The following is a 23,306-nucleotide window of genomic DNA, read 5'->3' as shown; positions in this document are numbered from 1 at the left end:
TCTGCCAGTAATTCATTTTCATTCACATGTTAACTCACCTTTGAACATTGTTGTGACTATTGACCTGGTCTCACTATCATGATGACGATACAAACGAATAGTGATTTTATGTGTTGTCCTTTGAAATAAATTATGCATCCTGGGGAAATAAGAAATAACGTTTCCCTTTAACCTGTAACTCAACACTGGAGTCTTCATAGTCCAAGAACTTTCTTACCCCTTTGTCCTCTTACAGCATGAGACAAGTGCTGACCATATATATTACTCTTTTCCCTTTGGTTTTCCTGTGCATTCCTAGTGTAAAAAAAAAAAAAAAAGACACATCACTGATCCCATGAACCACTGAATTTCGTTATTACACGTGAGGGCCTATACAGAGGCTCTCAAAGCAGATGGTTCGTGTGCTTCCTTGGTAAACCAGCTCTCTTAAAGGCAGAAAGCTTTCTGTGCTGCCTCTGCACGTTATAGAGGAATGTTCCTCCCAGCCTCCCACTAAAGGACTGACCTGAAATGGAAAGATCTAGCACTCACTGAATCATCCCAAATCCTAGTTTTCTGAGGGTGGCAACCTTTTTGTGTTTAGCACTACATTCTTAACACATGCTGTAAAAGGAAGTGAAGTAATACATATTTATAGCCTGGGTTCTGCGATGAAAAGATCTGTTTATACAAGAGATGAAGCATCTTATTTAATGCAAACAAAAACATACAGTCAAAATCAAGGGATAATGCTTTCATTTGTCCCAATTTGTTTTGTCCTGCCTGGCAAAGTTTTCAAACAGAATATCTACTGAACAGTTGATGGTAGTAGGTACCACCATTGAGAAAACAAAGACTGCATAGCTTGAGTGTTCCACCTAAACCGTGGTCGGCGCCAATTTGGTGTGGATCATTGCCTTACGATTTTGCTGGTCTTGAGCTCTGATGGAGTTGCAGATAATGAAGCCACTAGCTCAGTGCAACTGAGCTGCATGCTGAAGAAAATGTAAATGCAATGAGCCAGTTATTGAAACAAAATAAAGTGGCCGTTGCCAATCAATTAAAAATAGGAGAGAATCAAAGCGGTGTAACTTCACTAAATGAGCCACCTGCTTTTCCTGCTGTACAGCAGATAGTTCTGTGCAGCAACAAAAAAAAAAACCCAAACTGTCTTTGAGCTGTGCTAGATGCGGCCACTAGTTCCAACAATATGAAGACGAAATCTTTGCTGGCTCTCATGCAAATTAGTCAGACACATCTACCATATTTTTAAGATTACTGATTTGTTTGGGTGGAGTTGTGTTTTGCTTTTCCCAAACCTATTTTATATGGAATAAGCAGTAAAGAAAAAAGCACTGAATAATGCAGAGGCAAAATCTATTACCAGTACCATTTCCCTGTGCCCATAACACTATAGATACTGCATACTTGTCCTTGCTGCTCTTACCACAGAGACAAAATCAGAGCAAGGCCTGTTCTTTAGCCTGTTATTCTGGTAATACCCAGAGCCATCCTTTCTTGCAATTTGTTTCTTATATGGCATTTACCATCCAGCAGGTGAATCATACAGCTTTGCCCTGTTTGATCTGGTCTTGCTCCTTTTTGGTTTAGTTTAGAAGTAGAAGGTTATACAGTGCCTGGCTTCACTGCAGAAGGGTTTGCAAACGTCCCCAGTAACCATGGGGGTGGGAGTCCTTTTCTCCTTCGGCACCAAGGATCGATCAATCGGAGTGGCAGTGCAGATACATGCCACCACCTCCCTTATTCATGCCAGCTTTCAGGCTCTCAGTCCACAAAAGGAATGAATTAACCCCTTGTGCGTTCTCTCACCTCCCACTAATTTGGAAGGATATAGAAGTTCTTTTTAGGATTGAGCTGGAAGCATTAAACAAAAGGGGGTTGTTTGCTGCTGACTATATTTCTTTTCAACCTGCAGCAGGATGAAATTCAATTTTTGTGTTTGCTGTTTATTTTTTAAAGTGAACTTAAATACCTCCTTCCCTCCTCAATTTCTTTAAACTCAGTACTTCTTTTGAATAATGTGTACATATGTATGTGTGTATATTTTCTTAGTTTATGGGTTTTATATTTAGGGAGAAAAATTATATTGGTGCCTCCACAGCAACGTGACATGTTCTATGATTTCATTTAGCAAAGCGATGTTTATCTTATTCCCTGAATATTGCACACAGTTAAATAATTTAAATATAATTTAAATTTATTATTAAATAAGTTAGGATGTGCTTATGGAAAAGTATCTGCTTCATATAACTTAGAAAAAAGTTTCTTTATAGTTTCCTCAGCACTTTGTTTACATAAAACCAGAAAAAAATAGATTCAACTGCTCAAAGCCTGAAAATCTAAGAAAACCTCATTAACATCAGAAAAATTCAGGCCTATCAGAGCAATGAGATCCCCAAAGAACTAAACTTAATAAATCTGTAAGAGAAAATTAAGTATCTCTTGACTTCAAAACACTTTCATCCTTTCCAGCAGGAGGAAGACTAAGCAATTCTGTAAGACAAATATGGAAGGAGCATCATTTCCTCTTAACAGTTCTCCTTCCACCAGGCATTCTCTTGGCCTCTGAAGAGGAATCCTATGCTTTGGTATTTAGTCCTGTTGTCAGGATGTATGACTGAAATGGTGCAGCCCTGAATTCCAGCTTTCCCAGATCCTAAGGCTCAGTCTAATAAGTTCTTGTTGCTTGGGAGCTTCTCTTTTTTCTCAGTTTCTCTTGTTCTGTTCCTTTAGCTCCACTCACACACGTCTCATTGAATAGTGCATACCGTCTGCACCCTTATGGCACGGTACAGTCCAGATCCTCCACCTGTGCTCTCCAAATGCAAGCACACACAGGCAGACTTTCATCTCTGTCTTGATTTCCTTTATAAGCAAAACCCAACAAGTGTTTTGCCTCTAGGTTATAAGATTATAAAAAAATTCAGAACCCTTTACTAAGCTACTTGCAAAGAGCAGAATGTTTTTAAAGCCAAATCATGAAAACAGTAACTAGTTGCTTACCAACAGGTTACTAATTGTAATGAAGTGCATTTTTCTGTTTAGTTTAGGCCACTCTCTCTTATTTAAGCATTCATTTTAATAAGATATTGTTGAATTTTTGGTGGTGTTAAACGGACACATATTTTAAAATTGTGGTTATTTTCTTGTGGATTTTTACAGTCATTGATTTGACCTATTAATTTGGCAGTCTTTCTGAATGTAGATGTATACTTTGGAGAAGATAACTGAGAGGCTGAGGGAACAATTCAAGCGGGAGTTAGTGGATTTGGTATTGGACAAATGCAACCGTGAGGGAGCAGCTCTGCAATGTAGCAGTTCTTATATTATAAAAAATGTCCTTATCTTTAGTGATTATTTATTTAGTAAAGGGAAAAAGTAAGCTCAAAATATACCCTATTTTATGGCATAAATACCACAAAAAATAGTCAGGTAGATGAATAGGCATTTTTTGTGTGGGCAGGCAGAAGACATTCAAGGTAGGAAAATGAGCAGACTATTTCCAATAATCATCTTCTGTATTAGCTGTCACGTGCACTGCAGAGCATGGATGAAGCCCGCACCCTTAATCTTCAGGTTCTAAATTAATAATATGTAATTGCACTGCCCTGAAGAATGACATTCCATTTTCAACAAAGAAATAGCTGTCAGAAAGGCAGCAATATAGCAGACTGTCTAGTACAGGTTTACAAGTAGATACAAAAGAACCAAATAATATGTGTTGCTTCCCTCTTGTCATTACCAACGAGATCCCTGTTCCGATTTTTTTTTTTTTTTTGCACATTTATCAGACATGCATCTGGTACTTGTACTCTGAAACTACCACACTACTGTGTGGTATGTTTTCTGTTCATATTTTGTCCACATGACATCCAAAATTGATGTCTTAAAACAGAGTTTGGGCATAGTTAGAGTTTATATCTTTGTAAATATTACAACTAATTTAATGCAGTGTATTGGTATATGGGAATCATTTGCCCACTTAAGGAGAAACCCAGGCCTGTGTGCTATGTAAATGAGTTGTCATTCTGTATGCTGGAAATACAGGTTGAGTTATAGTTTTTTGCTTTGGAGCACCTTGGCAATTGGGAGTAGCTGAACAATAAAGGCTAAGATTTGTCATGACAAGCTTGTTTTGTCAAAATGCTGTAATCTATTTTTATGCTTTTCATTGATTTTCTTGGTGGTGAAAGACTAATGTCTGACAGCTTCTGGACACTACTAATCTGTCGGTCAATGAAGGTGGGAGAGCAAACTCAGCAACTGTATGGGCTTTCTTGCAGTGTCCTGCTACCTCCTGACAAGGACCCTCTCTGGACTTCAGAAACTAGTTTACACTCCATACCATTTGACTCTATCCCCCCTTCCCCTCTTTGTGAGCATGCCAAGCAGGCTGTGCATCTTGTGTCTGAGTTAATGAATGTCTTTCCACCAGAAGTGAGCTGTAGTCGCCATTGATTTATACGTGGATTACTGAGTAAAGCATAGTGTCAGTAGTTAGGGTTTCCTGTATTATTGGCTTCCTATGCTCCTTCCGTTTTTGTTTTCTTTATGGACTTGACATTGTAGTCCATTTTATGGACTTCCATGGTAAGAAACTTATTATTCCTACACATTATATGAAAACCCCTATATGTTGAACTGGTGACAAAACATTTGAAATTTTATGTATTGAAGATCTTTCAGCTGTTATAATTGTCATAGCTGTTTTTTTACACTTACCAAGTAGAAATCCATAGGTGTGCTGAAAGTCTAGCTGAAAGAAACAGACTGTGTTTGTTAATATAGCCTGTGCTGCTGGTAGGTCTTAGAAGTTTAATTTTCTTGAACCAGATTCATACTCAATTGTAAGTACCTTGCAAAGTACAAGACTGGAATTTACTGTATCAGGAAATTGGCAGTAAAAAGGTTTTCACTCAAATGTATTTGGCCCCTGAAGGTATGTGCAATGGAGGTGCACAGTTAGGTTTTGGTAAGTTATTTTCCATTAGTTAAAGACGATTGCACATAGTCCAAGTTTGTCCTATGGCTGCTGTTGAAAAAAATTGCTCTGTAGACTTCAGTGACCACGTGTGGAAATATGGGCGGTTAATAGCATGGCGATGTCAAAAAGTCTCAAGCACGTTATCCGCAGCAACAGCAAAGCTCTTCTGTGAGATGCTGTAATACATAGCATGAAGTTGGGCATCTGGATGGACTTAAAATTAGATCATGGGAAGCAGGCACTTATGTTCACTAACTATAGTCAGTTGAACAGGACACGGCTACCTGCAAACACTTGTTTAAAACTGAAGTACCATCACTTCAAGGAGGGTAATCTGGAAGGCTTTCTTTCTGCAGCAGTGAGTTAAGTCTCTGAGTGAGAAGAAAGCTTGTTTTCGAAAATCTCAAAAAGACATTAGCAATAAAATAACACCCCAGAAATGACACCTGAACACAGAAGCATCACAGCATCTTAAGCCGTTGTTCTGACTACGAATGCTATAGTGGCCTTTATAAGGAATAGGGCTGGAAGGCTTTCACCTTCCTATTACATCTACAAGAATAGAAACAAAACAAAACTGGATTTGAATTTGTGAGTGCCTTGGAACCCATTAATTCTGAGTTTTTAAACCATTCATAGTGACAGAGAGTTCAGAATTGATTCAATATGTTGCAGTGTTCAGATTTTCAATGTGGTTATAGGCTTCATCCACTGATACTTGAAGTGTACTGCAAAATTCCTATTTGTTTTTAGTGTGGAAGAATCAGGTCTTTTAAGACCGTTTGGCAATAATGCTTTCACGGGTATATTTTGCACATCCTGTGTTGTCATTTGAATCATCTTTAGAAACTTCCAGATAGGTGTTGAACCTGCCCACTTTGAAATTTACTGAGATGGGAACGCGTTGTTAAAAAACAGAACTGATACCAGAAATTTATATCTGTCATGTACCTTGCTAAGGATTTGCTCCTTTTTTCTTTTTTTTTTTTCTTTTTTTTTTAACCTGGATACATTATCTGTTTTCTAGTTTGTTCCTGAACCGGAATCTTCACACTGGAAACACCTTCAAATATATTTACTAAAACTAAATATCACCCACAGATGATATTCAGGCATTTCCAAACAATGATTTTGCAGTGTTCCACAATGATTTTGAGGTTGTTTATTACAAGTCTTCCCCTCTGCCATCACTCTAAAGTTTAGTATTTATTTCCCGTTAAAAGAAGGATTTTTAACTACATACATTTTAACATTTTTGTTCCTCTTGCTTATAGTACAATCTTAGATTGTTGTATACTCTCTATGATACAATAAGACAATTGACAAAAAAAATAATCTAGCAAGCTGGGGTACAATATTAATTATATTTCTGATTATTTGTGTGAGTACATATTTCAATCTTTTAACAAATTTTTATCTTTGAGCATTTAAAGAAACTATTACATCTATTACAATATAATAATTACATAAGAAATGTAATACAAGTACAAATTTTGAGGGGGAAAGACTTTTTCCAATATAAGTTCAAATTGTAACAGATGTTCCACATGACACACTATAGTAGTATTTGGTTAACACTTCTTAGCAGAATAACAAAGTCTACAGATTTACCAAGCAGTTCTGGTGTATGAAATTGAAAGTTGAGAAATTGATTGTACTTTCAAATGCCAAACGGTCACCAAACGTGTATTCAAAAACCATTTGCAAAGAATAAAGACAAAACTGAATACTATTCCACTTGTAACAATAGGTATTGCATGAAGCAGGATGGGACCATTTAATCCATATAGAATTCCTTCACTACTCTGCAGAGAGCGCACTAACATCTGTAAGCTGCCCTTGTCTGCACTTATCGCTTGCCACCATCACTAGGAGGTCCAAGTGGACATGCAACATGGTCCTTGGATCTAGAGGAATAAAATAATCAAGCCAAGCAAGACTGGAAAGGCCAAGCTGTAGAGATTACCTTGCAGGGGCTGGATTCTGACCATGGTTAAAGGGGGGTAAAAATAAAGGAGGAAAAAAAAAAAAAAAAAAGCTAGGGAAAGTGGTGTATTTCTGCATGCCACAAAGGCAGCACAGCTTACACCATGTACTGCTCTGTTTGTCTTGGCAGATCTGTGTGCGCGGATCTGGCTGTGGGCGTGATTCTGCCAAATATGGTCAGTGTTCAACTTACACCCATGTTTAGGTCTCTAGTTATGCGTTTGTCTACCATGTGCCTCTCTCTGCCAGTCCACAAAACAATGGCTTCCTAGCCATTTCTATTCAGAATATAAGATAAAATTACTAATGTAAGCAGTATGACCATGTACTAAATGTTTAGCTGAAGCTGCGAGATCCAATGTATTAGATATTTTGCCTGTAAGCCAAAAAGAAAATATAGGCATCATAAAGAAACTTTTAGTGATGGTTGCTGTCACAAAATTAGATCAGAAAAATTAAGTACAGTTTCTACCACAATGGATTACGACATCTTATTGGTACAGGTTGCAATGTTTCATGGCATGCAGTGCAGAATGCCTCATGGTGATGCTGAATGCATTTCATGACCTGTTTTTGGCAGCTTCTGGGACATCCTTTGCATAGCTGAATTTGTGTGCTCTCCTTTCCTCTTCACTTAGAAGCAAGGCACACGTTGCAAAACATTGAAGTCCCATCTCATACATCTATAAACCATCTATGTCCAATTGTGTTCCTATGTCCCTCTGATGATGCAAAAGTCAAATGGATATGCACAAATAATACCATAGTAACTTTTATATATTTTATATATATATATTTTATTTATATATTATTGTTGCAACTTAGCAGCTAAAGATTCTTTACATCTGCTATAGATGTTAAATGCTTTTTACGTGGATGGATATAGTTAATGAATTGTTCTATGGACAGACAGATTTAGAGAAATGATCACAATTCCATATAGTATCTCCGAGTTCTGGATTTTACATTTAGATCTCTGAAGTGTATCAATGATGAGTAAAATCACAAGCAGAAAGAAATTTCCCTGTTTACTATGCATCTGAGGAGGCTTCTAGCATATTTTGATTACAGCAGGTACTTGACATGGAATATTTTGCCCTCATGAAAAAGTAAACCCGTCCTGCTTCAATTACCTGTCCTGTGCATACACTGAAATTTCATCTCTCTGTTCTTTGGAAGCAACACCATGTTTTTACAAATTAGTTGCACACTGAGAACTGTGGAAGTGTCTTTTTGCCTTTACTGGAGTTCTGGAGTGGTCTGTTGTGAGAAGCCCCTCAAATGCATAGATTCTTTCACTTTCTGGGGCTAAATGTGCTGATCTCAGTCCAGAACCAATAGTTTAAGCATCGTGTTGAATGTGTATTCTCCGCCTCCTCCTCGCATTGTTTATATCATTGTGTGTTACACTGTACGTGTATCTTCCCTGGTTTCTCCCAGTTACACTTTTGCTTTGTTCTGTAGTCTGATAAAATCCTTACACAGTTTTCACAGTGTTTCTTACCTTTATTCTCCTTTGTGTAACCTGTATTTTAGTGATCCCTTTCCCTCTTTTCCCTGCTTCTGTTACAATTTTTATTTTCCTGTCTACTTTGTAGGCAGATTGTTCCATATCATCATTTTTATTCCACTGTGTTTTCTTCTTTTAGTCAAGCAGTTTTCTGTTCTTCTCTGTAGAATTACACTTTATGACTACCAGGCCATGTGTAGAACAAACAAAGAGAGTAGCGACAGTGCCCATAGCTTACTGGACGTAAGTATAGTAAATTTTCTGAGCACCTTTCCATGCAATCATCAAAGAAAATTGTTGCAAATATCTCATGGCCATTGTAAGCCCATTATTTTGATTTGGAATGCTTACAGCTCTTGTGTTTATCCTAGTGCATACAAGGAATGGGTCATTATAAACAAATGCAAAGTGTTAAGCATTTTCAAGTTCAAATACTTACACAATAATTTTTAATGCTGGGCCACCATTTCGGAGGTTCTGTCAGAATGTTCTTTGCACTGTATGAATCCTCCTTCATAGGACTTTGTAGATTTGGCAATAGATTGTGCTTTGTTTGGGGAACTGGAATCACATATGCCTTTTCTTGTATGTAAACACATACACGCATGCAGAAATGTAATCCAAATTAAAAATTGAGGGTTTGGGTTTGTTTTTTTTTTTTTATACGAAAGGATTGGTTCATTGGTAAGGCATACAAGTCAGTGATTTATCACATTTTTTTCCTTAGTATTTAAAGTAGAATTTCAATGCATTTAAACCCTTGTCTTGCAATCAGACCTGAATACAAACCCTGCCCCACTGCAAGGACTGATTAAAGTCAAGCTGGGTCTCGCAAGGGAAACGCTTCTGTGTTGCTAAATCATATATCTAGGTAATAACCTCAAGGGTATTTTATAATCATGTATATTTTTTACTGATTACTGTAATAATCTATCAGAACTGATTAGGTGTTAGATAAAGTTTGGGGTTTGCATATTAAAAAGAAAACATTTTAACAAATATATGCCCTTATTAGCACGAAAAATTCTTATGTAAAGACAGCAGCAAAACACTCTAACAATTTTACTGGTCAGGAAAAGTTATCTGATATTATTTTTAAATGCACAGGGATCTAGCTAGAAAAAATAAGCCTACACATAGTTAAACCGCTGAGTAAATATCAAAAGTTCTGGCAACTTCCAAATATCTATATATAGCTTCTATGGTTTAATAATCATATGCATTTTGGGATGTTTTCATTTACATATTTACATGACTATATTTCAAATACGTGGAAGTTTGGATTTGCTGCATTTATCAGTCTGTTATCCACTAAAGCCTGAAAAAAAGACTATCTTGACATAATAATAAGTACCAGGCTGTGCAATGAGACTTAAATTATCAGTGAAATAGAGCAGGATGCTGTGAATCACATTTGCATGAAAAATTTTAAAGTATATTACAACTCTTAGCAACAACCTTCCATCCCAAGGCTTGGGGCTTCAGCTCCGTTTGCATAGGCACCCAGCATGTAGAGCTGAAGTATTTCTCTCTTGCAAGTGGGCTTGAATCCAAGAGATTTTCACTATGCCAATTTTTGTCCAAGCTGCGTTTGTGGAGAAAAAACTGCAACTGTTGTGGGATACAGTGTGACACAGCGAGCGTGTTCTTTCTTTCTTTATTTTTTTGAAGATAGCCAAACCCTTTTTTTAAACTTCAAGGGAGTTTTTGTGATGTTCAACATGAAAGATGGGCAGAGATTTGATTATTATTTTCCTGTTGATTCAATCACCTCTAATAACCATGACTACAGAGGAAGTATAAAGAGTACTTGCATTAAACTCAGGTAGGGCTAGATTCCTCAAAAGTATTTTTTTCCTGGTTTTATGCCAGGAATGTAGAGATTTTGTTCATAGAGATGAGGTTACGAGGCAGTAGTCAGTACAGTTTCTACATAAGCAAAATGTTTGTTCAGAAATGTTTATGCTTCCTTTTGAGAAGTAGGTTTTACAAATACAGGAATAGACATAGGGACAAGACAGAGACTCTAAAAAGTTAATATTTTAAAGAGCATAGAAATGGAGCATAGGCATCAGAGACTGTCTGACCGCTAAAGGATCTGTGACAACATTCTGCCAAAATCATGGAAACCATGAGTTAGGGCTGGACCCCTGTTTCTACCATACCTTTTTGGCTGTGGGACAAAAATGATAAATTAGGGATAGACTAGATTTATAGATCATCTGGTCCATTTCTTTACCAGTCTAGGATTGCTTCTTCAAGGATATCCAGATACTTCATAATTTAGCATATTTTCTTGTTTTTATTTATGCAAGTCCTAGGTAACTCTCCACAGAACTACTTTGTTGCAAAGTGTCAGTGCCACAGAGTCACCCAGCTCAGTTCCCTTGGAGCTCAATGATGGTTTATATACAGAGAGAGAAAATGAAACTCCTACAATTTTTGCTGCAGTTTTTGAAGGAACAGTCTTTGAGTGAAAAATCACATTTCATGAAGATGCATTTATATCACTGTAATGAAACGCTTTTCCACTAAGATTTTGAAACAAACTATTTTTCTCATTTTCTAGTAATATTATTTTTTCAGATCTATTGAGTTTTAAAATTTTCTCTTAGTTCTCATGTTAAAATGGTTTTGTAACATATAGTATATTTTACATTAAATATGTATTGTTCATAGTAATAATAAATATATTCTTTTACACTAAATAACAGCATTATTAAAACAAAAGTATGCAACAGTTAATTACTTGGTTGTGAAATTTCATGTTTTCTGATTTGGAATGAAAATAAATAAGATGTCCTACAAGTCTGAAATTTTGTTTTCTTTTCATCTGTAGGAAAGACTTGTAGCTTTTAATCTTTTCCTATAAGACAGTCCTTAATGGGTGACAATCTTTACTGTCTCGAACATTATGCATTTTGCTGGTTTGCTATTTCTGCCTTTCATGCCCCTGACTCGCAGTAGTTCACTGTCTCTGAGTTATCAGCCCTGTGGCCTCTGAAAACTTTAAATAGCCAGTTCCTGCTGTGCAAAATGGCGCTGCTTCAGTAAGGTGCTGAGTCAGGATGGTTAAGCATGATTTTAGATATCTGAGTAATTCTCTTAAAGTCAACGCGACTTCTTATATGTGTGATATGGAATCCAAAAAGTCTGCAACATTTTATGCAACTGGGAGACCTTAAGGCAAATGAGTGAGACAGGGATGCATTCCTTTCCAAATTTCTGGAAACTGACTTTTCTGCCTGATCTTCTTCCATAAATAATAATCCCATTAATATTATTTTCAAAAATAAAATATTCAAAATGTAGAAGTACTATAAACACCGGATTTTCAAAGTATTTGCCGTATTTATTATAATCCAGAAAAATAGAGGGAGGAGAGAAGAATCTTAAAAATGCTTACAACTGGGTCTTCAGTATAACACAAACAACTTCATTTGAGTAAATTCAAACTTCAGAAGCTTTTCCTAGCCTGATTAGACTGAGGTAATGAATAGGGATTTACATTATAGCGAGGCAAGTCTGTGAACTGCAGCCTAAGAAAACTCATATTATCTTCCAGAGCTGTTCTTCCAGCAATAGCCTGGGAAATAGGAACCCCTAGAGGTTAAATATTTAAGAATCATTTGCAAAACTTGCATTTTCCAACTGATAATCTGTATATGACCAACCACATTAAAAGGAAATCTCATTACTATATATTTTAATATGCGATATAATAATATTGCTTCTTCATAAGAAAAAGTTATTGTACTTTTGTGTATTATTTGAATATCCATAACATTGTCTTTATATGGAGAATTCAGTTAAGATACAAATACTGCATGTTTTGCCTTTTTATTAAATGAGTTGCTTCTCTTCAGCCTTATAATGCCTTCTTTGCTGCAGTAAAATGGATTATGACTGAGCTTGTCTTGTAAGTAAATTTTATCAAGAACTTAATATTTGTATGAATTAATGAATATTTTTGCTTTTGAATACTTAATGAATATTTGTACTTTTTGCCTTTTACATACGTTGTGCTGTTTCTATTATATGATTTTAAATATAGCAATTTTTGTTAATTTTTTGCTTTCCAAAGCTTTTGCATTGTTATAAACTGAGAAAATTTTGGCTATCTGAATGCACAGTTGCACTTTTTACATTATCCATGGCCTTCACTTATATCCGTACATCTTTGCTTCATAAGTCTAGCAGATCGCAGTATATAAACCAAATTTATTATTGTGGTTACTGTTAAATTTTACATAAATGTCTGGCTGTTCGTAATGCTGCTTGGATGGGCTGTAGTCAATACAGCAAACTGTTACAGTGCTTCACTGTATTGTCGCTTCATGAATTTCTGTAAGCTGGACCTTTTACAGTATATGCCAGATAAGGTGTACTCCGGATGTTGCTGATTTTTTTTTACCTGGCCCAATTCTTGTAACATTTCAAGTTAATGCATAATGAGCATTACCCTTAAGAGAGGTTGCCTAAGAAATCAGAGAGAAATATCATATCGAGAAGGGGAAGCCTTAAAATGTATTGTGTGTTATTAACATATATGTTTTCTTATCATTCTTATCAGAGAGCAGAGTTGCAGATTTAAGTGGATTCTATCATTATTGAAATAGAACTCTCTTTTTCTTGTAATATTTTTTATAAATTGTAAATTATATGAGCTTTCATCAAAGTTTGGAATAAGAGTTAAGGAGAATTAACTGAATGGCTATTGCCAGTGGGCAGAGGTTGATCTTAAATGCAGCTTTCAAAATAAATATCAGGGAAAGAAATCACATTAAAATGAGACTATAACAGCTTCAAAATTTTCTAGAAGCTTTCTGTGTTAATAAGTATTGTAGTTTCATGTCTATGTGATAAACTGGATGTTGATTTCACATTCTTTACACTTTCAATAACTGATAGACTGACACATTTCAGTCCATTCTTCAAAGAAAATTGAAGTATAGTTTAGTAGGAAAATGCATTCACTACATGTCTAGTTAGAGTTCATTAGACACTGGTTAATCAATCTTTTCTGCTCCTAGAAATAAATTAGTTTTATTATTTTAGTTCCAGAATTAATATAAGAAAGTATTTTATGTGTGCTCCTGTACTGTAGCCAGGACAGTTATAATCCTATGGCATTTTACTAGAGAGTCAAAATACCTTGCATAATGAAGAAATAATGTTCAATGACATTCAACAGTAAAAACACGGTATGCTGCCATGCACCGAGAATTTTAATGGACCCTTCAAATAAGATCAGTAATTTAAATCAAAAATAGGTAAAGCTTATTGATGGGGTTAATTTCAGAATAAATTCTTGGTGGTAAGATTCAACCCAGTGAAAATATGAGAATAGCAGTAGTTGTAATCCCAGAGTTATGTCAGGAACAGGAATTTCAGTTCTGTGTTAGCTTTTATTTAAAATAGGATTGATGGTATTGAACTACTGCCGGTTTAGGGGTTTGAAAACATTCTTTGGTATAATACGAAAACTCTAATGATTTCTTTAGGTTCCTTGTGGAATTTAATCTATGCAGTTGGTGGCACTCTGATCTAACAGCAAAAGGTAAGCGTAATTTATTTTCCTGGCCATAATGACAGAAATGCCTAGATTAAATTGGATTTTTGAAATTCTGATATATGTAAAATGTTTTAGATTAAATAGACATCTGATAACAACAGTTTGCCTCCCATGTCAGCATCTTCTTCTTTGTTAATGTTTCCCAAAACACATGATAATTAAGATCTTCGATGAATAACCACAAAGTGCTTGTGTGTACTCTGGGAATACAGTACACTACTATATTGGAAAAGTTACAATAGTAGATAACGATTAAATATGGGTTTTTTTAATATTTCCTTTCATTCCAAAACAGTCTTTGTGAACAAATTAATTACACTAGCCTTTTTCTGCTTTGTACTATGCTCTTTCTAGAGCTGCTGTAATATGTAGGGGGTTATTGTGCTGGAAAATGTTATTTCAACACAAGTCCACAGGAACATGGTCACCTCAATATAATTTCATATGAAAACAATTTTTAAGGCTTTGGGTTGTAATTTCTATGCTTTTCTTTTTAAACAAGACTGGTTAAAACTGTATTTCGTCTTATCATTCCATTCAAAAGAAACATTTTAAGGTAATAAAATCTAGATGAATTAAAATTAAGTTTACTCAAAATAACTTTTAAAATTGTGGAGGCTTCATTTGAAACAGTTGTGAAGTTTGAACAGTTCCCATAAGAATTGGAAGGTTTCGATGTCAGCTCTTGCTTATATTTTAGCAGACTTTTAATGGCATTTCAGTTGTGTTGCTCAAAAGTAAAGGGCACTACAAGAGTAGTGCGCTTCAGTTGGCTATTTCATAGGCAAATTTTGCTGCATGCCGTTTACTGATATAATATTTAAACTGCATTCTTCAGCCTCATATTTGCAGATTTGCATATTCCTTAGCAAAGCAGGGGATAAAATTGCTATTTTAGTCTTCAGTTTATATTTGCATTGCCTGGATACAAGGCTGCCTTTATTCCAAAATAATATCCTGTCTGAAGTTAAGGTATCGGGAAAATGGAAGATACTGATGCCCTGGAATATTCCAGTATTCCCTGTAGTAATAAGATGCTGGAGCCATTCTAGCAGAAAGATCTATCCTGGAGCAACCAGAAGGTATGGCAGTAAATGGCCAAGCTCATGTCAGGCTACTGCCTAACATGTTGTAAATGCAGCAGAGGGAGAAGGAGAGGCTGAGAATGGTATCTGTTGGAGGTGAAGATTTGGTAAGAGCCTTCTGGAAATTTAGGTGAATGAACTTAGTATAGCCTTTCCTGTACTGATGTAAACTGCATACTGTATTGCAACACTGAAGCCAGTTCTTCTGTTACATGAACAACGAGCCTGATGTAGACTGGATGCACGTACACTAATAGAGCTTCATGAGAACCAGCCAGACGCTATTTGCTTTTGGGGCTGCTTCATAATCAGCAGTGCCTAGACAGGTCTTCTAAAAACCAAGACTAACTTTTGAGTGCTTTCCCTAACCATGATGAAAAATGTCTTTTACACTGATGGCTGTGAAGGACAGTAGGGTTTGCTGTGCTAGACCCAGAAAACGCAAAACTGTTATATCTGAAGAGGAATGGCAGGGACGCCCGGCTTAGTCCTTTGTGTTTGCAGATTGTAGGGAACAGGTAACTTTTTTGGATGTTTTTTCAAATGTACTGTACAAATATGCCTTAATATATCTTGACATGAAACATCCAATGGCAGTTGCATTGTATGTTAGAGAAAATATCCTTTAAAGACAGAATTCCTCTTCATCTCATGAAAATGAATGTCTGTGTTGTATTTTAAGCACGTACTAACTACAGAAGACAGGCATTAATAACTTGCAACCATTCCTTTCTTAAAGACAAAACTATCATTACAGCACTTTGACAGACAATCGTGATTGAGGGATTTTCATTCATGTTTTAGTTGAAAGTTAAGTTTTAACTACACAATTCATTTGCTCCATTTCTTTGATGACTAAGAGTATTGAACGTACCCCCTTATTGTGCTCATTGGAATGTCATCATTTTTATGGTACTGCTTTCCCAGTTCAAAGTCGGTTAGGTAGCAAGTGATAGTTGTTTGGAAACCAACATGTGTTAGTAAAGCAAAAGCAAGAGAGATTTCACAAGAGAGAAGCACAGCAGGAGGGAAAAACATGTACTTAGTATGTTCTTGCAGGTGCTACATTACCACTAAGAGTTGTAATAATTATGACTGCACTTCATGAAATTGAAACTAATGAAATTGCACATTTTTTACTTAACAGTTCTTAACAAAGCTCAGAAAAAAAATCAGTTCCTCTAATGGGGAAATTGCTTCCTGCTTAAATTGTGATATTAATAGAGCATCACATACTACAAAGATCCTAGAGGGTCCCCATGCACCTGCCAATTTACCAAACTCTAGTATGAAAAATAATTCTGCACAAGATCTTGTAATCTCAATCACATCTGTAAATGAGAGAGGATAAACTGACACCCTAAACCTTGGGAAACCCCATCATCTTCTGGACTCTAACAAGGTGCCGGAAATCTGAGACCCATGGATCTTTGGCAGTCTCGTTGTTACGCAAGACGTGTTGATACAAGTGAGGGTAGACCCAAAATACAGGTGATAAATTTCAGTCATTCTTGGCCACAGATAAGGAGAACAGAAGAGAAAGAGAGAAGTTGCAGTAGAGCTAGTCAGGCAATTAAAAAAAAAAAAAATTCTAAACTGTTAAATATGTCATGACTGTAGTGAAAATATCAGAAATAACAAAACTTTTCTAACCAACTTTAGTACCTCGCTTGAGAGCTGGGCATTTGGGGGAATATTTTTTTAAATTATATACAAAAATAATAAACAGTTCAGAAATGCATGTCCTAGTGCATGGTTACAAATGCAGTTTTGGTCATTCCCCTGGCACTGTGCAGCAGATACATCACTGGCTCTGAAACAGATTATCTTGAATGGAAGACCTGTCGAGTCCAAGAGCCTGTTTAGTGTAGTCTATTTTTGTCATACCTCGTCTTGTTTTCTCACTTAGCAATTAGTTTAAGATAGGCTTAACATTTGTGCTGATGTGCAAGGGTATCTCTGTGTTAAGGAAGAATGAAGGGGTGGGGAGGATAAAGAAAGGGAATGAGGGAGAGAGATTGTCCAACAGATACATCAGTGTGAAAGCCAGAAGAGCTGCCCTCTGTTCCCAGCTTTGCTGCTGTCCTGTGGTTTGACCTTGAACCAATCTCACTATTTCCTGGTACCTCAATTTCCCAATCTTTAAGATGTAAATAGCGACACTTTCTTTTCCCTTGCACTGCCAGGGCTTCAGATTAAAAGTGTTATGGAGTCTTAATTATTACTATTTTGGGAAGCAGATAACAAGCATTGCTTCTGGGCAAAGTAACACTTCTGCCCCCCACCCACAGAGTTATTCTAACTGATGAAACTCTGCAAAGATTTCCAAGCTGTAATTTAAAAGAGTGTTTTGGCTCCAGTAAAATGTAACACAATTTAGATATCAAATTAATGTAAACTCCCATACATAGCAGTTAGTGGTGCACGGCATCACTGAAATAAAACGGCAGTAAGTCCATCTTGAATCTACAGAGAAAGAATAAAAGCTTGTGCATAAATGTAAAGTAGGTTGGCAATGGCTAAACCATGAATAACTACTTCAACAGTTATGTCTTACAAAATTGCAATCCATGGATAAACTTTTTTTTTAATTGAAAAAATAATGTTATGCACTGCCTAGGAAATCTCACAGGGTGGCAGAAGCTGAGTAATATTTCCGTTCCCTGTGAGCTCTGTAACACAGCATCTCATGTTCAGAATTTTGTGTGCTGTTCTTCCCATGTTAACATCAAGATATTTTTTTCCTGTGCCTATAGCGCAGAGGTTGAAACAAACCCTAGAGCCCTGTGATACTGAATATCCAGCTTTTGTTTCCGAACGCACTATAAAGGAGACCATGGGGAATATTGCTTGCGATGACTGTTTCAAGTAAGCCCTTTCTTTTTTTTTTTTATACAACTGTTTGTGACAAAGCAGTAAAACTGAATTATTCAAGGTTATGTTGAAGAATGTACAAGTCTGTTATGTTTTATCTTACATAATGACCTCTGTCAGGGTGTCATTTCTCTTATTACGGAGGTCATTTAAAAGTTTGATACTCTTAAATTAAAGCAGTGCCTATTATTTTCTACCAAAAAATGTAAAACCAGTAGAGGCTTATGCTAATTTCAAAGGATAGTGAATGTTTTAAGACTTCTCCTGGACACAGGCAGCATTTTAAGGGCATATTCTTTAAAGATTTGGATACAAAAAGGTTAGTGCTGTTGGCTCTCCTATACAGGAGTGAAACCCTGCTGGACAGGTTAGAAGTTCCCTTGTGGTACAGTGAGATCTGGTTGGTTTACTTGAATGACAAACAGCATTTCCTTCTTAGAACTGTTAAGCTGAAAGGGTGGGAGATGATTAAAATCTATCCTCCAAACTTTCAATGCTGGGAAGCTTAGTTAATAGTTACAAATCTCACGTGTCAGTGCTGCAACCTTGTCAGTTCTAACATTGCTACTGTACAGTTGTCCCTTGTAGGGTTGAAAGAGAAAGAGTTCAGTCTAGCTTTCCTCCTTCATACTGAAAATGCCTTTTCTCTGCATTTAGTGCCTGTGTGCAGTGACGTTTTTACTTTGACTATGGTACATCACAATTGAAGAATTGCATAGGTGTTGTTTATGCAAATTTCTGTACTTCAGTAAGTCCTTTAACTGGATTTCCTTTATGCCGAGAGGTAATCATCGCAAAGGAGATTAGTATTATACAGCAATAATTTGTCTATCAATATAAATGCCAAGAAGAATTTATAAGTCAAACATAAATTGTTACAACTATCCCTTTCCAGACTAAATCAATATGCAATTAGCAAATAAAGGTGAAAAAGTCTTCTCTTTGAAGTCAATAGGTGTGCTTCTGGACTTGCTCCTAAATTTCTCCTCAATATCTTCATTGTTTTGAAACAGGAAATAGGAGTAAGTACACTGGAGATATATTTTAAATGCTAATATTCCCTTTTAATTTGCTGCTGGCCAACTTTTAAATTATTAATATCTAGTATGAATAATTGGTTTTATATGGCTTTGTGGGATAGAATTACGAAAGTGCTTTGTAAATTGATCCTAGGGAACCCTTTAAGTGTAACAATAGGTCCCACTGCCTGTAAAGTACAAACTCAACAAAATCAAGCCATCACTTTTCCACTTGACATATCAAATACAATGTATGTTACACTGCTATGAGCGCTTTGTGCCAGCTTTGTAGAATTCAAGCAGCCTCATTTTGTGATCATTTAGCAGAAGATTACGGAGAATTTGTGCAACAAGTTATCATACATTGCTTATGTTTAAATATTGCAAACAGACAGGATTCCATGAAAAGATTAATTTAACAGGACCGGGTTTTCTCAAAGGAATGCAGATTTCAGTCTGTCATCTTAGGTAACTTCAGGTCAAAGGAAATAACTTTCAAAAATAACACAATTCTGCAATACTTGGACAGCACTGAGTTGGAAACTGAGTTTAGTGAAAATTATAGTATTTCAAAAATAATGCGCTAAGATCTTTTTCATAGAAAAACATTTTGTGTTCCACAGTGGAACAAAAAAATAAAAGAAAACCCTGTAAGTTACAAACTGATCTCAAGGCACCCATTATTTTTCTCCACAAGCGATGGCAAAACCTAAAGAAATAATCCAGAAGAACTATTAGATTCTCATGGGAAAGTTCTTCGTTATACCATTTACCCACTGTCATTAACAATCTACAAATTGCATCTAAGATTGCAGACTGCATTCGATTCCAAATATTTTTGTTATAACCCAGGACACTTTCCCGCAGAACAGCTAAGGAATTTGACCCAAAGTCCTTTTTAGACCTACATCTTCTGACCCAGTTTTCTGTTTCATAGCCTCAGTACCAATAAATATTTTTACAAGCAAGTGTATTGCTTAATACTTGTAATTTAAGACTGATGGGCTCAATCAGTCAAAATCAGGGTTCAACCTTACATGAAGTGAGTCTTGAACTGACGCTGTGTTCAATGGTTAATCTGCGTGGCATCTGTTGCATACTGGGCTCTCCATTCACATCCCTTTGAGTCAGTGGGATTATTTTCTGTTACCTCCTTGGATCACATTATAGATTAATCTGTTTGTGATATATGCTTGCAAATCTTGATTAGAAATAGAAAAATATATTTGTAAATATTTAGCTGAATATACACCCACTTTAATATTGCAATCCTGTTTGAAATACACAGGAAAAGTTAGTATGTTATGAAAAGATTTGCAAACAAAAGCTGTGCAAAGAAAGTTTGTGTCACAAGTTACTCGTTGGGACTACTGTAGAGCCCTTGTCTGAAGAAGGAGACTAAAAGCAGTCTCTTAGTAGAAATAAAAATGATGACTGGTGTTAATTGAAACCATATAATGTTACTTAGATAAAACATTTTGGAGCACAAATACTGTGTTTTTACTAACAAAGTCACAGTCATAGTCAACAGGGTCACATAGTGAGAGTCAGAGGCTCAGTCTTATCCCACTCTGGGTGCGCGGTTACTGATCTTATGGAAATACTCCAAACTTCACAGTTACCAACTGTAGTTAGGAAAACTAAGCCTTATTCTTATAAACATTTCCAATCATAATTTTTAATGATGGGTTCTTGGATTTAAATCCAAGTATTGTCACAAATAAATCACACAGCAGAAAGGACTACATGCTTGTTACTTCGTAAATAGCTGGCTCACCTTGGCCATCTCTGAAAACTTACTCAGTCAATGGAAGGGCACCTATGCACTTCTGTGGACTCTGAGTCAGGCACTAAACGTATACAATCATATAAAATGCATTTTCTGTATGTAAACTTATCTCTTACTAGCAAAAAAATAAATGCTACTTTGGGATAATTTGCAAAGTTTAAAAACAATTTTCAAAAATATAGGTTTTATTAAGAAAGCAGGAGCCTAAAAGAAAATAAGAATTAACATAAGAATGTCATTAGGGTCAGGGTTTGGCTGTCCCACCCCATAATTTGTTGTTATTCAATATCCCAACGATTATTAAATTAATCTGTTACTTAAACAGCAATCAAAAACAAGTCAACCCACATTTTCTGCGCTGTCAACAAGGCAGAAAAAATGGGATTTTTTAAAAATCTGAAATGCTTTCATATTTTCCAGTAAGTGATTCTCTTTTATAGCAAAAAAAACCCCCTTTTTTTTAAAAAAAAAGCATTACTTCTGAAAACTCACTCAATAGACTGTTGAATGTTCTATGGCAGCTTCAGTGTCGGAAATAGTTAATTGCCAAAGATAAATATTTTTTTTCTTTATCAGTGTTGACTGGCACTCTTCCTGTTGAGTCAGAGCTACACTAATGCCAAATGTACTTGGTATGGGTTTTAAAGGCATTGTGCTGCTCGGAGATGTGTTTTTGATTAGACATTAAATTTGAGGTCTTTGGTTAAATAAGCATCTTAATACTGCTTGCAGTTTTATGAGGTATTGCCCAAACGTGTTAGCCAATTTTTAATGCAAGTAAGCATGTCAACCAAAGTTCTTCAGCAATTCTCACTGGTTACGTTACCAGTTTTTGCTTTCTGGTAGTCTCAGCATTAAAAAGTTTAATTGCTGATACTTAAAAAGCACTAAAAATGTCTGTGGTAAACATCCTTAGAAAGGCAAAATCGTTGTTATAAATTAGAAAGGATGATGGCTGTTATGATATTTGACCAGAGAAAGTTACCCAATTGTGTTAGTATATACACTCATCTGTTTATAGAACAAAAAAAAAAGCTTTTCTCTAATTGCAAATCTCATTTTTGCATGAAAATTCAGATGTTTTCATTTAGCTTCATTTAGGAAAATACCATTAATTTCAGCATTGAGTCAGGCTGCTGTAAGTGTGGGTATATATCTTCTGTAGGCACAGCAACTTACTCATCTGACTATTTATACATTAAATATATATTTTAAAATTTCAAAGTTGCAAGCAGCCATTTGAGTACATAGCTGCCAAATGTGCATATTCCACTGTAGAAACTATAGGTATACAAATCAGGCAGCAGTTGCACAGTCAAATGCTCAAAAATCTGCCCTTTTAACCTCTCCTGTTCATGTGTCGTGACATACTGGACTTGGATGCAGATCAAAAATCTGGCCATACTTCCAGTGACCTAGGGAGCAAAGCCCCCTTCTCTTTTAATTGCAGCACTCATGGGCCCACAAGGTCAATACCAAAACCCCAAAGAAACTGTTTTGTTCCCAGTTAATTCTTTGTGCGCAGTCTTAAGACACAAAATAAGAGAGAAGTTAAATATGAGAAAGCCATATTTTCACTAGGGAAGCAAGGAATTATGTAGCTACAGTCATCCCAACCCTGGGAAACACTTATGCATGTATTTTAATTATGCAAGATGAATGTAAGTGTTCCCTTTACTTTGTTGTATATCACATGTAAACTGCCTGTTAAATTGATAGGAACTACTTATTTGATTAAACTCTGTCCCATGCATTATTTATTTGGCCCATTGGAGTGTTAGTAAGCAGACAACTATTTAACAGGGCAAATCATTGATAAACCAAATGCTTTCTCTTGCTTTCTTATAGACTGGGCATTGAGTGCTGTTCACTGGCAATAAAAAGAGGTAAATGGCAGTGGAATTATAGTTCAGGATGACACTGAACCCTTCATGGGGATATATAATGGCAAATTTCAGACTTGTCAACTAACTGTGCTTATTTGGCAGTAACAGGTAAACAACAATACAAATGAGATTCAGACTGTTCAGGACACAAGAATTTAGTGCAGGAATAGTGCAATCTGCAGACATTAAAATGGTAATGGTTTTTAAAAACCACTTAATGTTGAGACATAACACCATTTGCTAAAATATTTCTGCATTTCTTTCTCAGTAGAAGCTTGCCAAACTGCTGTACTTGATTGTGTTTAAAATGTGTAAATAAATATGCAGTTCAATTTCCCATGAAATAAATAATCATTTGCCTTTTCAGATGTAGTTAGTTTACTTCTAAACAAATCAGCTTGCCGCATAAAACAAGCAAAGCGTCAAGGGCCAATTTCTTCTCAGTTGGACATCTATCTATATACATCAGGATAGATGGATAGGTAGATTTTCTGGAGTAGTTTGGGCAGTAAATTATAGTCAGACTTCTAGAAGACATTTTGGGTTGTATTCATTTTACTGTATCCATTCTATAAGACCCTGAAGAAAGCCAAATGTT

General features: G+C 36.0%; 1 protein-coding gene across 1 annotated transcript in view; it reads left to right on the top strand.

Annotated features, from left to right (window-relative positions):
* CACNA2D3 (calcium voltage-gated channel auxiliary subunit alpha2delta 3) overlaps positions 1–23,306 on the top strand; it is a 474,057-nt gene that overhangs the window by 437,701 nt on the left and 13,050 nt on the right. Inside the window, exons 34-37 of the mRNA XM_009639329.2 lie at positions 8,648–8,723; positions 12,347–12,399; positions 13,985–14,040; positions 17,897–18,008. Of these exons, the coding sequence (XP_009637624.1) occupies positions 8,648–8,723; positions 12,347–12,399; positions 13,985–14,040; positions 17,897–18,008 (297 nt within the window). The remainder of the gene's footprint in view (positions 1–8,647; positions 8,724–12,346; positions 12,400–13,984; positions 14,041–17,896; positions 18,009–23,306) is intronic.

The sequence above is a fragment of the Egretta garzetta genome, unplaced genomic scaffold, assembly GCF_000687185.1.
Source record: "Egretta garzetta isolate BGI_Z169 unplaced genomic scaffold, ASM68718v1 scaffold215, whole genome shotgun sequence".
NCBI lineage: Eukaryota > Metazoa > Chordata > Aves > Pelecaniformes > Ardeidae > Egretta > Egretta garzetta.
This window is presented reverse-complemented; position numbering and strand designations above follow the sequence as displayed.